The sequence below is a fragment of the Guillardia theta genome (assembly GCF_000315625.1).
Source record: "Guillardia theta CCMP2712 unplaced genomic scaffold GUITHscaffold_120, whole genome shotgun sequence".
Classification (NCBI taxonomy): Eukaryota; class Cryptophyceae; order Pyrenomonadales; family Geminigeraceae; genus Guillardia; species Guillardia theta.
The window spans coordinates 11,139-25,902 of NW_005434554.1; the positions used below are offsets into that span (position 1 = coordinate 11,139).

At 56.0% G+C, this 14,764-nt stretch overlaps 7 protein-coding genes across 7 annotated transcripts in view; 3 read left to right on the plus strand and 4 right to left on the minus strand.

Moving 5' to 3' along the window:
* Positions 1-2,557, minus strand: part of GUITHDRAFT_79451 (hypothetical protein) — a gene marked incomplete at both ends in the record, with an annotated part of 4,556 nt that extends 1,999 nt beyond the window's left edge. Inside the window, 6 exons of the mRNA XM_005822676.1 lie at positions 36-519; positions 776-956; positions 1,068-1,316; positions 1,392-1,905; positions 2,133-2,267; positions 2,307-2,557. Coding sequence (XP_005822733.1) covers positions 36-519; positions 776-956; positions 1,068-1,316; positions 1,392-1,905; positions 2,133-2,267; positions 2,307-2,557 — 1,814 coding nt within the window. The remainder of the gene's footprint in view (positions 1-35; positions 520-775; positions 957-1,067; positions 1,317-1,391; positions 1,906-2,132; positions 2,268-2,306) is intronic.
* Positions 2,558-3,180: 623 nt separating this feature from the next.
* Positions 3,181-3,615, minus strand: GUITHDRAFT_79495 (hypothetical protein; the record flags this gene model as incomplete). Its single annotated transcript, XM_005822677.1, has 1 exon — positions 3,181-3,615. A coding segment is annotated over one exon (435 nt), but the record flags the coding sequence as incomplete, so codon positions are not given.
* A 1,345-nt stretch (positions 3,616-4,960) lies between these two features.
* GUITHDRAFT_118030 (hypothetical protein) lies at positions 4,961-6,233 on the plus strand (the record flags this gene model as incomplete). The annotated part of the gene is made up of 7 exons (XM_005822678.1): positions 4,961-5,098; positions 5,161-5,237; positions 5,291-5,393; positions 5,452-5,575; positions 5,629-5,672; positions 5,892-6,010; positions 6,074-6,233. 7 exons carry the CDS (start codon positions 4,961-4,963, stop codon positions 6,231-6,233), a joined length of 765 nt encoding a protein of 254 aa, XP_005822735.1.
* Positions 6,234-7,189: 956 nt separating this feature from the next.
* GUITHDRAFT_160181 (hypothetical protein) lies at positions 7,190-9,769 on the plus strand (the record flags this gene model as incomplete). The annotated part of the gene is made up of 10 exons (XM_005822679.1): positions 7,190-7,236; positions 7,289-7,425; positions 7,473-7,577; positions 7,623-7,706; positions 7,752-7,809; positions 7,867-7,938; positions 7,983-8,054; positions 8,104-8,155; positions 8,206-8,258; positions 8,307-9,769. Coding segments are annotated over 10 exons (2,099 nt in total), but the record flags the coding sequence as incomplete, so codon positions are not given.
* On the minus strand, positions 9,754-10,728 carry GUITHDRAFT_118032 (hypothetical protein; the record flags this gene model as incomplete). The annotated part of the gene is made up of 6 exons (XM_005822680.1): positions 9,754-9,831; positions 9,875-9,958; positions 10,135-10,228; positions 10,277-10,365; positions 10,409-10,454; positions 10,505-10,728. 6 exons carry the CDS (start codon positions 10,726-10,728, stop codon positions 9,754-9,756), a joined length of 615 nt encoding a protein of 204 aa, XP_005822737.1.
* A 520-nt stretch (positions 10,729-11,248) lies between these two features.
* Positions 11,249-13,568, plus strand: GUITHDRAFT_118033 (hypothetical protein; the record flags this gene model as incomplete). Its single annotated transcript, XM_005822681.1, has 7 exons — positions 11,249-12,197; positions 12,280-12,404; positions 12,571-12,645; positions 12,773-12,804; positions 12,957-13,008; positions 13,349-13,437; positions 13,511-13,568. 7 exons carry the CDS (start codon positions 11,249-11,251, stop codon positions 13,566-13,568), a joined length of 1,380 nt encoding a protein of 459 aa, XP_005822738.1.
* A 798-nt stretch (positions 13,569-14,366) lies between these two features.
* The window catches only part of GUITHDRAFT_146226 (hypothetical protein), a gene marked incomplete at both ends in the record, with an annotated part of 2,586 nt that continues 2,188 nt past the window's right edge, over positions 14,367-14,764 (minus strand). Inside the window, one exon of the mRNA XM_005822682.1 lies at positions 14,367-14,619. Within this exon, the coding sequence (XP_005822739.1) occupies positions 14,367-14,619 (253 nt within the window). The remainder of the gene's footprint in view (positions 14,620-14,764) is intronic.

The window sequence follows — 14,764 nt, forward strand, 5'->3', positions numbered from 1 at the left end:
AGGAGAAGAAGATATGGGAAAAAAAAAACAAACACCACAGATCGAAAAGTAAAATAAAGGGACTATCTTTTTGTTTGCCGTGTGAGGGAGGAAGTACATGCGAGCAGGCACAGCTACACACGAACAAAGCCAACGGCACCACATCCCCCAGAGCTGGAGTAATTGCAGTCGACATAGTGGTGGTGAGGGAGGGAGGGAGGGAGGGAGGAAGCGAGGAGACCTTGTAAACATCCTTCTCGAGGGCAGGCTGGTTCTGCAGGTTGGGCCTCTTGGAGGAGAGGCGGCCAGTCTCGGTGTTGAGGTTGAGGGCCGTGTGTATCCTGCCGTGCTGGTCCGTCATCTCCGGCAGGGGGATGAGGAAAGTGCTCAGAAGCTTCTCCACGTTCTCCGACTCGAGGAGGAAGCCAAGGGCCTCGCAGACCTCCTTGCCGAAGTCTCCCTCCCCAAGGTCCTTGAAGGCTGTCCCGTACCGCGGAGGATCGGCGAAGGGCTTCCCAGCTAGGGTTGAGATGACGCTCCCTGAAGGGACAGCGGTCAGAGGAGGAGCAAGGGGAGGGGAAAAGCGAGGAGAGATCAGCAGGTAAGAGTGATGATGCAGAACGAAATAGAGGCTGGGAGGAGGTCAAGGAGGAGGCGGGAGGATGGAGGAGGCAGAAGGAGGAGGCGGGAGGATGGAGGAGGCAAAAGGAGGAGGCGGGAGGATGGAGGAGGCAAAAGGAGGAGGCGGGAGGATGGAGGAGGCAAACGGAGGCTTAGGAGTCGATTCTGCTGTGACCTGAGGTCGACGCTTGTCCAGCGGGGGTGTAGGAGACAGGAGAGAGGCCGAGGCCCTTGAGTCTGATCTCTCGGGTGGCTCTGGGTTCACTTCTCCCCTCCTCGAGGAAGCCTTCAGTGTTGTCGATGGTGAAGGTCTTGTAGTGCTCCTCCTCCGCCTCCTCCACAGCCTTCGCCAGCCCCTTGTCAATGAGCGCCTGAGCGTCTGTGTACGCGAGCTCGACCTCCTCCCCGACCGAGTAAGTATGCTTGGTCTTGCTGTTGGTGACAGGCTCCTGGGAGGTGATGACGACGCGCTTGGAGGAGAAGAGGAGGTGCTTCTTGTGCAAGTTGCTCCTCGTGTTCATGTAGATCCCATCCGGACAAAGCTTTCCCACCCACCTCCGGAATCCTGCCAGCTTCTCCTCCTTGTCCCTCTCAGCAGCGGCAGCCTGCTGGCGGAGGTAATCCCGGTCGATGAAGATGCCCGTCCTCTCAATGTCCGTCAGAATCTCTCCGAAGGGTTTCCAGAACCTCTCGTAGAACTGGAACATGCAGAGCAGCTTTGACTTGGTCGGCTTCTTCACGTCAACCTTGCCCAGCCGTCCCTTGAGGATCGAATCTGGCGAGAATATCACGAGGTCCGGGCTCCAGCTCATCTCCTCCAGCTCCTTCCTGAGCTTGTAGTACAGATACCACGTGCACAGCGAGTCGTAGGTGGAGTAGTGGACCCACTTGCGGAAGATCTTGGGGTCGTCGTCGGTCTGGATGGAGCAGGAGTCTCGTAGGATCAGAACCTTGCCTGGGGTTCCATCCTTCTTGAGCTTCCTTACAGAGAACACCTCCTTCATCTCCGTCTTCCCCCACCCCAGCAGCTCGTTTGACAGCACCGACAGCTTGTACCCCTTCCCTGTCGACAACCTGCTCGCATCCCACAGTCGAGCCATGTGGATGGTGTCGCCCGCGAACCCTCGCACAGTGATGCCGTGGTTGCGGAGGATGTGACTGTCGAAGCTCCAGTTATGGAAGATCTTCTTGAACCGCTCGTCCTCGAACCAGACCTTGAACACCGCCAGCACTTTCTCTCCCTCCTCTCCGAGCGTGTTCACCCACAGCCTGTTGCTCTTCCCTTTTCCTCTCCGTGCGGTTGTGCTCTTCACCTCCGCGTTCGCTTCTGATCCCTCAGCCACCTTGTGCGCATTCGTTTCAGCTTCCTGCATGCCAGGCCCTCCCTGCTCTTTCCCCGCCTCCTCTTCCCGCGTCTCCGACTTCGCTTGGCTCTGATTCTCCTCGTTCTCAATCTCAGAGACAGCTTCTGCTTCACCCGACACATCCTCGTCCGTCAGCTCCAGAGTCTCCCCGACGTGCTTGAAATCAACTAGCGGCCCCCGTACAGGGAGAAGCAGGCGCAGCTTCCTTTCTCCACAGGGCTCTCGACCGTCGGGTCAACGCCATAGGTCTCAGTGTCGCAGGCGAAGATGATCTTTTCCATCCGCTTCTGCATCAACCTGGTACTCCCGTCAGAGTTGCAAGGAGCTCAAGCGCTAACTCACACTTCCAACGCTGCTCTCGCGTCCTCCTCCGTCCTTACAACGGTCACCAACCGGCTGGAAGGCTCTGCCTGTGTCTGCGCTGCCGTCAGCTCGAGGAGGATGAGAGGGAGGAGCTTCACCTTGGACGCGTTGGGTCTCGCAAGCTCTGAGGAGAGGAAGGGGGAGGGTTTCGGCACGAGCTGGAATATGTTTGCTTTCTCGTTGGAGAACTTCTTCGGGGTCCATGGCTTTCCGCCCTTCACAGCCAGCATGCGCACGAAGAGCCGCTGCCCGTCATGCCTGTTAGACGAGCATGCCTGCAGCACGGGACACGAGCATCGTAACATGGGGGAAACTCTCGCCATGGACGCGGCCGTCTGCTTCCAAGGGTTCATCGCTCACCTGATCCTCACGTGCCATACGACATGGAGGGCCAGTTGCAGGGAGGGGAGGGGCGCGGGGCTACAGTTCTACATGTCATCGGATGGATGATGGTAGGACCTGCTTTATGCAGCATGAGAATCGAGCACAAACAACACATCTTCCTGCTCCTCTGAACCTCATCTTCTTCTCTCTTCCCTCCCCTCCCTTCTCTTCCTCCGTCCATGTCATCTAGCCGCCCCCCCCCCGCCCCCCCTCCCCTTCACACGTTCTAGGGGATACGGCTCCTGCCGGTCCTAATTAAATCCCATCATACCTCCCCCCGACCTCCTCCCCGCCCCCGCCCCCAGCACCTCATTCCCGCACTTCACTCGCTCTTCTCCCTTGCTCTTGCTCATTATCAACCCACCACCACCTCCTTCTCTTAATCCTCCACGTCCTCCTGATCCTGCTTCTCCTGCTCCCCTCCCTCCTGGTTCTGAGGGTTTTCGTGAAGCGGGGAAGCAGCATTGAGCTAAGAAGATGCGAAACTTTTACGAGATGCGCACGGAAACGAACAGAAAGTTTCGAGATCATAGCAGAAGCTTTCGAGATCATAGCAGAAGCTTTCGAGATCATAGCAGAAGCTTACGAGATCATAGCAGAAGCTTACGAGATCATAGCACAAGCTTACGAGATCATAGCACAAGCTTTCGAGATCATAGCAGAAGCTTTCGAGATCATAGCAGAAGCTTACGAGATCATAGCAGAAGCTTACGAGATCATAGCAGAAGCTTACGAGATCATAGCACAAGCTTACGAGATCATAGCACAAGCTTACGAGATCATAGCAGAAGCTTACGAGATCATAGCAGAAGCTTACGAGATCATAGCAGAAGCTTTCGAGATCATAGCAGAAGCTTACGAGATCATAGCAGAAGCTTACGAGATCATAGCAGAAGCTTACGAGATCATAGCAGAAGCTTACGAGATCATAGCAGAAGCTTACGAGATCATAGCAGCCTGGAAGCTTACGAGATCATAGCAGAAGCTTACTGGAGCGGAGGAGTGAAAGAAGCCTTGAAGGGCTAGGAAAGGAGCGACTGAAACGTCAAGTCACAGCCTGGAGGAATCAGCTCGGGGTATCGATTTTCCTCATGGCAGGCCTCGTGCTCTACCGGTAGACGTGCGGAAGCGTAGGAGTGCATGGATCAACTTCTTCAGAAGAGCCGCAGTTGTCCTGGAGTGACAGAAACATGGCTCAACAGAGAGTTCAAGTCTTCAAACGACTCAGCTCGTGACTCAAAAATTTCAAACTCCCAGCACGTTCTTTCCAGTCGTACAACCTCACTATCCGATCATGATGAGAATCAACCCTGCCATCATCCTGCCGACTCAGCGGCTGTCCATTCACTGAGTCATCCGCCTCTACGGCCCGGTCACCCGGCCGAGTCTTGCCACCATGACTTGCAGCCAGTTCAGTGCTGAGTGTACTGCCAGGAGAGTCACTGACTGAGTGGGACCCGGCGCCGGGCCGGGCCGGGCCCGGCCTGAGACCGGCTCTGGCGCCGCCTGCCCGGTCTAGCGGGTGACTCACCAACGTGGACTGTAATGAGAAGAGGGGTAGGGTGGGTAGTAGGGTTGGATGAGAACGGGTGGTGGACGTTGAAAGGATCCATCGCTGTATTGATAGGGGTGTATTAGATGGACATCCTAGGGGTGGGATATTTTTGAATAGGGGGTAGGGTAGTGAAAAGGGGGTACAAAAAGCTGTCGTGGGGGTAAGGGTGGGGTGAGTGATAGAGCGCGGACCCTCGGCGATGGAATCTGGAGGGGTTGAAGGCGGCGGCAATGCCGGAGGAGGCGAAGGGCAACAGGTGAGATGTCACGATGTGATGAAAGTCAGAAGAACCTGAGAGATCTCTAGAATCTCTCCTTGTATGCTCCCAGGGAGTTTCTTTGAGGATAGAAATGGTTGGTGTCGTTAGGATTGCATCCAATGGAAAAGAAGCATGTTTCTGGGGGTTTCGTGGATGGATGCTGTAAATCAGGAGTTTGATGGACATCGATGTATTTTTATGGCTTGTTGTCTCAAATCTTATTCGAAGTGATGCTCTCTCTCGCAAACAGACCGCGGCGACGTCTCAGGACCAGCAGGTCGACCCCAGCATTCTCTTACAGGTCGGCGGTGCGATCATGAACCCGGTTCAGGTAGATCATGAATGATCTTGTGTTCTTGTGTGCCAGCATGGCAGAGTGAATTCACGCTTGATCGTCAGATTCAATTGCTGTCCAACCCTGATCTGGCTGCTAAGATGATCGGTCCCTACGGACCGAATCACACTGCTGCCCTCTTAGCGGAGGGCGCGAGCTGTACGATATACGTTGGCAATCTCAATCCCTCCATCACAGCAGAGCAGTTGAACCAGTTCTTCTCAGCAGTGTGTGGTCAGGTACGACGATGCTCGTGACCTCATGCCGTCAGACCTCAGCATGACCCGTTGAACACGTTCAGGTCCTGCATGTGAGGATGGCTGGAGATGATCCAGCGACAGCTTTTCGGTTTGACAGAACCCGCTTCGCCTTTGTGCAGTGAGAGCATGCTTCAAGCTGCTGCTGCAGATTGAATCATCTTGTTCTGTTAGATTTCTATCCAAGGAGCAGGCAGACATCGCCATGACGCTGTCGGGGACGATCCTCGGAGGGCTTCCGATCAAATGCGGCCCAGCTAAGAATCCCATAGTGCAGGTTGGTCGCCTGCTTCTCTCAAACCGAGTGCATGACGGGATGTCTCGGATCGCAACAGCCAAGATCTGTCCTGCCTTCTGCTGGACAGGCTGCTGGAGTCGACGATTCCGCACTGGAGCAGCTCAAGGCTGCGCAAGAAAGAATCGCCGCAAAGATCAGTGCTAAGACACAGAAAAGCGAAGGTGCGCCCTCTTCATGCCGATCCTGCATCCGCTGAGCAGCGTCATGCTCACAGAAGCTTCTGCCGGTCAGGGGGGAGGACGACGATCGAAAAGTCCGGTACTGCGCCGAAGATCTGCCTCACCTCGTACGGCCCTGCGTTTCCTTTGCCCTGCGTTTGAGCTGTTCACGTGTAGGACGAGGGGACAGCCCTGGAAGGAGGAGAAGGAGTCCAAGTCCCATTAAAAGACGGTCTTACGACGACAGGGATAGGAGGAGGAGCAGGTATCGACGCTGTCGTGCTTGTTGTGTAGGAACAGGATGACTGTCGTATGGTAGGTCCAGGTCCAGGGAAAGGGGCAGGAGAGACCGAAGCAGAGACCATCGCAGCAGAAGCAGGGATCGAAGAAGTCGCAGCAGAGATCGGCGCAAGAGGAGTTCGAGCAGAGACAGAAGGCGTGACAGGTGCTGCAGATGCCCTACATCGTCTCCTACCAGTTTTGACTTTCTTACAGCAGCAGAGATAGAAAGGACAAGAAGGACAAGAAGGACAAGAAGTCCAAAGATAAGCGGGATAGAAAGGATCGCGATGATTCTCCCGAGGCGAGGGAAACAGAACCCAAGGATGAAGGGAAGAGTGAGTCCAAGCATGAGGCGAATGGAGTAGGCGGGGGGTCTTGAGCTTAGGCTTGAACTTGTCTCTCCAAGGCCTCAGTTTGGGCTTGTGTCAAACTCTTCATAGCCGGATAGGAAATGTCTTGAACGGTTTGCCAGTCACGATGATAAAGTTTCAAGCCGCCGACGGTCTGACTCACGCACTGAGCCTACCATACGGGTCGGCCCAGTCATGGTGACTCAGGCGGAGGCCGGGCGGGCCTTCGGGAGTCACTCAGTAGAGTCCGGGTCAGATTAGTGAGAGTCGCAAGTTTACGGCTTGACAAGGTGACTAGTACAAAGGTTTTTGTAGGGTTATGAGCCGCGTAGCATTTACGAGATATGGGGGTGGGGTTGTAGTCATATGGGGTGGGTGGGTCAATCACCATAGTAAACAGGAGTAAAATCAGGAAAGTAGGGGGTGGGTGTAGAGAACTATGGGGGTAGGGGTTATAAAGGGAAGAGCGGGGCCGTAAATTAGTACGGGAGGGTGGTTTGCAACATGAAGGAACCCCCACCTACCTATAGCTGGTCAAATAAGGGGGTAGGGGGTAACGATGGTGACGAACAATGGGGCGCGGATAGTTCGAGAAAAAGGAGTGGAAGAGAGAGGAGGAAGGAGAGAAGAAGAGTAGACGAGTCACGATGAGGGGAGACGATCTACCAAGAGAAGAGAGAGGAAGAGGGAGAAAAGCCAGGGAAGGCAATGGGGAGGGGGGAGGGAAGGGGAGGAAGAAGAGTGAAACCCAAGAATGGATCACGAAAGAGGAAAAGTGCAAGGATCTATTCTCCGGCTCCGAAAAGTTTGAGGTTTCAGATTGGCTTTAGCTCAGGCTGGGGAAAGTGCCATGACGCCATGTTGTTTGTACCAAGGTGCAAGACAAGTTATGGGAAGTGTAGTCTAGCAATGTTGGCGAAGAACGATTGGCTGAGAATTCTAAACCAGTCTTTCCGTCTTCTGTTCAAATTTTTGACGATTTTATAGATGTCATTGAAGAATGTTCCGCCCCCTACCACCTTCTCTGTCGAGGTGACACCGAACCACGGTATTTCGAACGCAGTTTGTGATATTGCTGTTGCAGTGGGGTGAGAAAGAAGCCTCTAATGAGAGTAAGATCCATCGTGCCCCCGGATACGAGAAGGAGCTGGTTGGCCTCCCCTTCGCAGACGAGCCTCACATCAACACCATCCCTGCCTGTGTGAAGCGTGCTAGGGAGAAGTGAGCAGTCTTGAAGGCCTACTCGACTTGTTGACACGTTTCCCAAGGTATGCCAGCCGCCCTTTCTTGGGCGAGCGAACGCGAGAGGCGGACGGCAAGCGCGGCAAGTATGTGTTCGAGACCTATGAGAAGTGCTACTCGGACATCACCAGGTTCGTGAGCCTGCGCGAGCTCTCGCGCTAATGCAACGCCGGCAGGCTGGGACGGGGCCTGGTGAACCTCTGCAGCCTCGATGGCACCGGCAAGGAAGGCGAGCAGCAGCCGCGCATCGGAGTTTACGCGTGAGGTGAAGCCGTCGAGCAAAGAGGATCTGAAGCCTCTAACAGGATCAATCGCTCTGAGTGGACCAAGACTCTGTACGCTGCTTGGAGCTTCCGCATTGTTGTGAGTCGTGGCGACTAGAGATGGTAGGACTGTGTTGGTGAGGCTTGCTTGTATCAGGCGGTACCTCTGTACGACACGCTCATGCCGAATGCTGTGAGCTACATCGTCAACCATGCTGAATTGACGACGGTCCCAAAAGAGAGCTGCTGATGTGTAGAACTCACCGGGTGCAGATTGCTGCGGAGCGCTCGAAGCTTGCGACCATCCTCAAGTGTGACTGGAAGGATTCCTCCCTGAAGAACATCGTGAGGCAGGCCCGCTAGAGCCCTTGACACTGACTGGCTACGTGCAAAGGTTCTCTTCGAAGATGCAACTCAGGAGGAGATCGACAGCGCCGCTGCTGCTGGTGGCTTCACTTCCTTCCTGACATGTGACGTCGCCTGATAAATGCAACAGGACTGCGCTTGCTCTCATTCAGCAACGTCATCAAGGAATCCAGCGAGGGCCACGTGAGTGCTGGAGGAACAACCTCGTCCCGTGTGACGCTCCTTCTGCAGTCCGACATGATGCCCAAGCCCGAGGACTGGGCGTACGTCATGTACACGAGCGGAACCACCGGAGACCCCAAGGGAGTGGTTCTGACGCATAAGAATGTCTTGTCATCCTCTGCCGGCATCCTCCGCCAAAACTTCCGCGAGGATCTGCTCCTCGAGGACGATGTTTACATCTCTTACCTTCCCCTGGCTCACTCCCTCGAGGCTTGCCTTCAGAACTGCGTTGTCTTCGTTGGATGCTCAATCGGCTTCTATCAAGGAGATGTGAAGAAGCTTGTAAGCGAAGATCTCCCTGACCTCAGGCCTACCATCATGGCTGGAGTGCCAAGGATCTACGCTCGTATTTATGACAAGGTGATGATGGGCGTGGAGAGCAAAGGGTTCATTGCCAAGACTCTGTTCTCTTGGGGTCTCAAGTCCAACAAGTCCAAGTTCATCTACGACATGATTCTCTTCAACAAGCTCAAGCAGGTGGTGGGAGGAAGGATTCGTCTCCTTGCTTCTGGTGCTGCTCCTCTCAGCGCGGAACTGCATCACTTCCTCAAGCAAGTCTTCGGCTGCCCTGTCTTGCAGGGATACGGAATGACTGAGAACTGCGCAGCTGCTTGCGTGCAGCCTCTTGGAAGCATCAAGGGAGGAAATGTCGGAGGACCAACGCCAGCGGTTGAGGTAAAGCTCCAGGACACGGAGGACTACAAGACCTCGGACGTCTATCCCAAGACCAAGGAAGAGTTTGAAGCGCAGGTCTCCTTCAAGGGAGCCTTCGATCCCTCTCTGGCCGGCAAAGTCATCGAGAGAGGAGAGGTGTGCTTGCGGGGCTACAACGTGTTCCCTGGCTACTACAAGAACGACAAAGAGACGAAGGAGACTCTGGACGACAAGGGTTGGCTTCATACCGGAGATATCGGCATGTGGAATGAGGATGGCTCTCTGTCCATCATCGATCGCAAGAAGAACATCTTCAAGCTCGCACAAGGCGAGTACGTGGCGCCTGAGGCCGTGGAGAACGCGGTGAGCGCGTGCAAGTGGGTGGGTCAGTGCTGGATCTACGGCAACTCCTACGAGAACTACGTCATCGGCATCATCGTGCCGGACCAGGAGGTTCTGCTCAAGTGGGCGCAGTCGAACAAGCCCAACATGTCGGTGGCGGATCTTGTCAAGGACCCGGCGGTGAAGAAGATGATCTTTGATGACATCATCGCCACCGGTCGCTCCGCCAAACTTCGCGGCTTCGAGCTGCCGAAGCAGATCGACTTCGAGACGGAGATCAACCAGCTGGGGCAAGGCTTCACCATCGAAGGAGATCTCATCACCCCCACCCTCAAGCTCCGCCGCCCCAACCTGCTCAAGAAGTACCAGAGCAAGATCGACGCCATGTACGCGCAGATCCGCAAGGAGGAGAGCATGTCAAAGAACGTCTGAGTGAGGAGGAGCCGCATGTTCCTCACGATTAAAGTGATGAAGATAACTCCTCCCCCCTCCCTCTGATGTTGTCGACGATGTCTGCTGGCATAGCTGCTTGTGACATCTGAGGAGCCATCAGACAGGAAGGGTAGGATGAGCTGTAAAACCGCGTGATCCAAGAGCGACGTGCCGTTGCTGCTTGTCACCCTAGTCGAGGCTCCAGCTGCAACAAGGGTCCTGACAGACTTCACCTGCCGCGTGCTCAGCCGCAGAGGACGAGGGGGCAGGAAGGAGGGGAGAGGAGAGAGGACAGGAGAGGAGAGAGGACAGGAGAGGAGAGAGGACAGAAGGAGAAGGGGGCGGGGAAAGAGAGGAGAGGAGAGGAGAGGAGAGGAGAGGAGGATGCAGGTACCATCCGGTAGCTCACTGCTGTCCATAGCGCCGTCGCTCCTTCTCTGTCCTTCACCTCCATGTCGCATCCTCTCTCCAGGAGGAGTTCGAGGACTGTCGTGCTAAAGGGCCTTGAGGCTTCACGTCAGCACCCCCGGAATCCTCCGCCTCCTCGTCACATCATGACTGCTTCATGCAGCGCTGTCCTCCCCAGCGCGTTCTGCGCGTCGATCCGAGCACCATGATCCAGCAGGCAGGCGACGCACTCCTGCCCGGCAGGTCACGACAGACTCCTCCTGCAGGGCCAGCACCGTCGAAAACTGCTTCACCGCCAAGTGAAGTAAAGTGTCGTCGTTGCTGTCAAGAGCACATCGTCATGCCAGCTCTCTTGCGCTCCCCCTACTCACCTCTCCACCAGTCGTCTATCAGGATCAGCTCCCTGGCTGAGAGCCTCCTCCACTCTCGTGCGGTTGTCCGTAACGATCCCATGGAGCAGACGCACGTCGGGACTCTCCTCTCCCAGGATCAGCTGCTGCATGAGCTCATGCGGGACCTGAGCGTCCACAAGGTCGAGGATGGAGGTCTCAGACCCGTTCCTTGCCAGCAGGCATGCGTCCAATCGCCCCAGCATCTCACTGAGAGTCAACGACCTCATGCCGTCAAGCACCCTCCTCGCCCTCTCGCTTTCTCTCGACGCTGACGGTCTCTGCACCAGCAGTCACTTCCCTTGGACTGGTAGGAGGAAACTTACGCCCACAAGCAGCTGTCTGCGAGCATCGACGCCTCCCCTGAGCCTCGCACAGGGGCAGGGAACGGAGAAGGAGGGAGAAGGGGGCGTGCGGGCATGGCAAGCGAGGTATGTGAAGCAGAGAAGCAGAAGTTGTGAGGGGAGGAGCCTGGTGTCGCTCATGCAGTCTGCTCATGCTCCTTGCGCGCGCTCTCCTCGGCTCTCATTGCCGCCTCTTCGCTCGCCTTCTCCCGCCATCTCCACATCCGCCCCATCGCCCCCTGGCTGCCGAGCCCGCCTCGTATCGGGGAAAGACTAATTCGGGAAACCAAGTGTAGAAAGATGCTCCATGGGGATGGAGGAGGAGGAGGAGGAGAGGATGAAACAAGTCGACCACATGGCATGAGCGCGAGGTAAGCGAGCCATGGCGGTCAAACTGGCAGTGAGGGATGGGAAAGAAGGGAAGGACAAAGTGGGTGCAATCATGGATGGGAGGGGGTGCGAGGAGGAGGAGGAAGGAGCATCGGGAGGCGGAAGCTTCTACAGCCTTGCATGGGCTCTCTCTCACAGGTTGGCTCAGCGGTTCTGGGAGCGACGGTGGAGGGGAAGGAGCTACGGGGAGGCGACGAGAGTTCTGATCCTCATGTCGGAGACAGGAGGAGGACACAAGGCTTCGGCATGGAGCATCGCTGAAGCCCTGGAGGCGCAGGCTGACCATCCTCTCCAGATCTCCATCGTTGACATGTTTGTACGTCACACCAACTTTCCCTTCAACCGCCTCCCCAAGATGTACTCTTACCTCTCCAACAAGCCTCGCATGTGGGAAGCCGTGTACAAGACAACGAAGATGACGGCAGGAACGATACTGGGATGTCAGGAGGCGCTCTCCCTCGCATGGATCGACCACTTTCATCGCTGCGTGGAGGAGGAGGACCCCGACCTCATCATCTCCGTCCATCCCCTGGTGCAGGACGGGGTGGCGAGGGTGGTACGGAGGATCAGGAGCTGGAGGAACGGGAGAGACATCGCGTTTGTGACGGTGGTCACTGACCTCGTGGACATCCATCCTTTCTGGTTCCACCCGGCAGTCGATCGCTGCTTCGTCCCCACCGAGGGCGCGAGGGAGGTCGGAGGGAAGTGCGGCATCGCGTCCTCCAGGCTAGCTGTGTGCGGGCTGCCCGTGCGGAAAGGGTTCCTCGACATCCTCGGGAGGAGGAGGGAGGAGGTGCGGGCGGGTCTCGCGCTGGAGGACTTGCAGACTGTGCTGGTGCTGGGGGGAGGGGACGGGGTCGGCGACCTGGGGACGTTGGCGCGAGCAGTAGGAGGAAGCATGCGCGGGTCAATGAGGCGGCAGCTGATCATCGTCTGCGGAAGTGAGAAGAGAGGGAGAGGAGGAAAGAAGGGGGAGGAGGGAGGAGGGAGGAGGAGGAGGAGGATCTGACTGTCAGTTCGCAGAGAACACTAGAGTCTTCGAGGAGCTGCAGGAGGAGAAGTGGCCAAGAGAGATTCGCGTGTTTGTGCTGGGATACGTTACGAACATGTTCGAATGGATGTTCTCCTCCGATGTAGTTGTAACCAAGGTCAGATTCCTCCCCTCCTCCTCCTCCTCACTCCTTCTCCTTCTCCTACTCCTTCTCCTTCTTCCTGCTCCCTCCTTCCTCTCGCTTCCTTCCGCTTCCTCCCTCATACTCCTGAGCTACCATGCTCTTCGCTGTGTTCTCCTCTTCTCCTCACTCACTCTGTCAGGCTGGTCCGGGAACCATCGCGGAAGCATGCATCTGCGGCTTGCCCATCATGATCTCCGGCTTCCTACCTGGACAGGTAGAACCGAAGAGGAAGAGGAATTGGAGGAGGGAGGAGAAGAGGGGGGGAGGGGGGGGGGGAGGGGAAGGAGGGGAAGGAGGGAAAGGAGGGGAAGGAGGGAAAGGAGAGACTGAAATGATTGCAGGAGGAGGGAAATGTAGATTACATCGAATCAAGGTGCCTTTCTTTCCTCCTTGTCTTCCTGCCTCCATCCTATAGCACTTTGACCATCTTTCCTCGCTCCTCTCTCCTCCACCCCCGTCCTCCTCCTCCTCCTCCTCCTCCTCCTCCTCATGTTCTGACTCTGCTTGCATCCTCGCATTCTGCAGGAACATCGGGGAATATCATCCTGACGTCTCAAACCTTGCGGAGAGGCTCAAGGTATCTTGTCGTTTTTCTCCTCCCCAGCTTCTCCCGCCCCCCTTTCCTCCCCTCGCCCTCGTCCCTTCTCACTCCTTCCCTCCTCGTCCCTTCTCACTCCTTCCCTCCTCGTCCCTTCTCACTCCTTCCCTCCTCGTCCCTTCTCACTCCTTCCCTCCTCGTCCCTTCTCACTCCTTCCCTCCTCGTCCCTTCTCACTCCTTCCCTCCTCGTCCCTTCTCACTCCTTCCCTCCTCGTCCCTTCTCACTCCTTCCCTCCTCGTCCCTTCTCACTCCTTCCCTCCTCGTCCCTTCTCACTCCTTCCCTCCTCGTCCTCACCTGCTTGACGGAGCTCTTGTAGGCTTGGCTAGCTGACTCCTCGCTGCTCGAGCGAATGTCGAGAAACGCGCGAGCAGCGAGTTACCCGCGAGCGAGTTTGGAGATAGCAGGGTGAGAGGAGGAGGAGGAGGAGGAGGAGGAGGAGGAGGAGGAGGAGGAGGAGGAATGACGAACGTGAATGCAGGGAGATCTTGGAGATTGTGCAGGGAAGAAGGGAAGCACAGAAGAACATCGAGAGATGATGGGGCAAGACAGCGAGACGGGAAAGCTTGAGCGAGAGCTTGAAGGGGTCAGAGAGCTTCATCTACAAGGGGGAATGTGAGAGTGAGAGTAAGAGTGAATGCTGTCACGTTTGGCTAAACTGTGACAAGACAAGTAAAACAAAACAACATGTAACTTGAACAAGTCATCGAACAGATCATATCAACAAGTTATCACACTACATCTTCTCTCCTCTCCTCTTCACACCAGTCGATGCTCGGGATTCATCAAAACTTGCAGGACGCTGAAATCTCCGATGATATCAATGACTCTCTTCGCCTTCTCCGTCCTGCTCGCTTGTTGGGACTGACAACCTGCCTTGTGTATAAATCTCCTCTTCCTTCCCTCCTCCTCCTTGCTGCCCCTCGCCTCGCCCTCCTCCTCATCCTCCCTCCATGTCTTACTCGTCTCGACCATCCTGATCAGAACACGCTCGTCCGCCCGCCCGTGAGAGTTCTGCGAGGAGGAGAAGTGAAAGAGCAGGAGCAGGCGAACCAGTCTGACCAGACCTGCGGCCAGCGCGTGAGGAGGAGCCGCAGCCGCAGCCGCAAGAAGGGGGGATGAGGAGCAAGAGGAAAAAGAGGCGAAAAGGAGACGAAGGAGAAGGAGAACAAGGAGGAGAAGCAGGAGGAGCAGGAGGGCTGACATCGGATCAAGCTGCTGGTCTTCATGCTCGCTGTGCTGGAGTAGGAGGCAGCTGCACTTTCTTCGCGTTTGAGAACAGACAGAAAGATGGACTGAAGCTGAGGAGAGAACAAGTGAGAGATTGCGTCAGAGACTTAAGCTTGCATCTTCCCGCTCACCTGATTCTTGGTAAAGACGATCATGGAGGAGGAGGTAGCGGTTGTTGTTGTTGTTGTCGTGGTGGTGGTGGTGGTGGTGGTGGTGGTGGGATTCTCACAGAGGTTTTCTTCCAGCAGGAGGTTGACCAAGTCTTGGAATGTCCAGTAGCGATGAACCTTCTTCTCCTTCTCCTTCTCCTCCTCCTCCTTCATCCTCATCGCCATCACCTTCAACGTCAAGAAAGTCTTCCTGTAAGCGATCGGAAGCGAACGCAGCGCTCGGCACCTCAGCCTTTTGCATCATCGTGAGTGACTAACTAGAAGAGAGGAGGAGGAGGAGGAGGAGGAGGAGGAGGAGGAGGAGGAGGAGGAGGAGGAGGAGGAGGAGGAGGAGG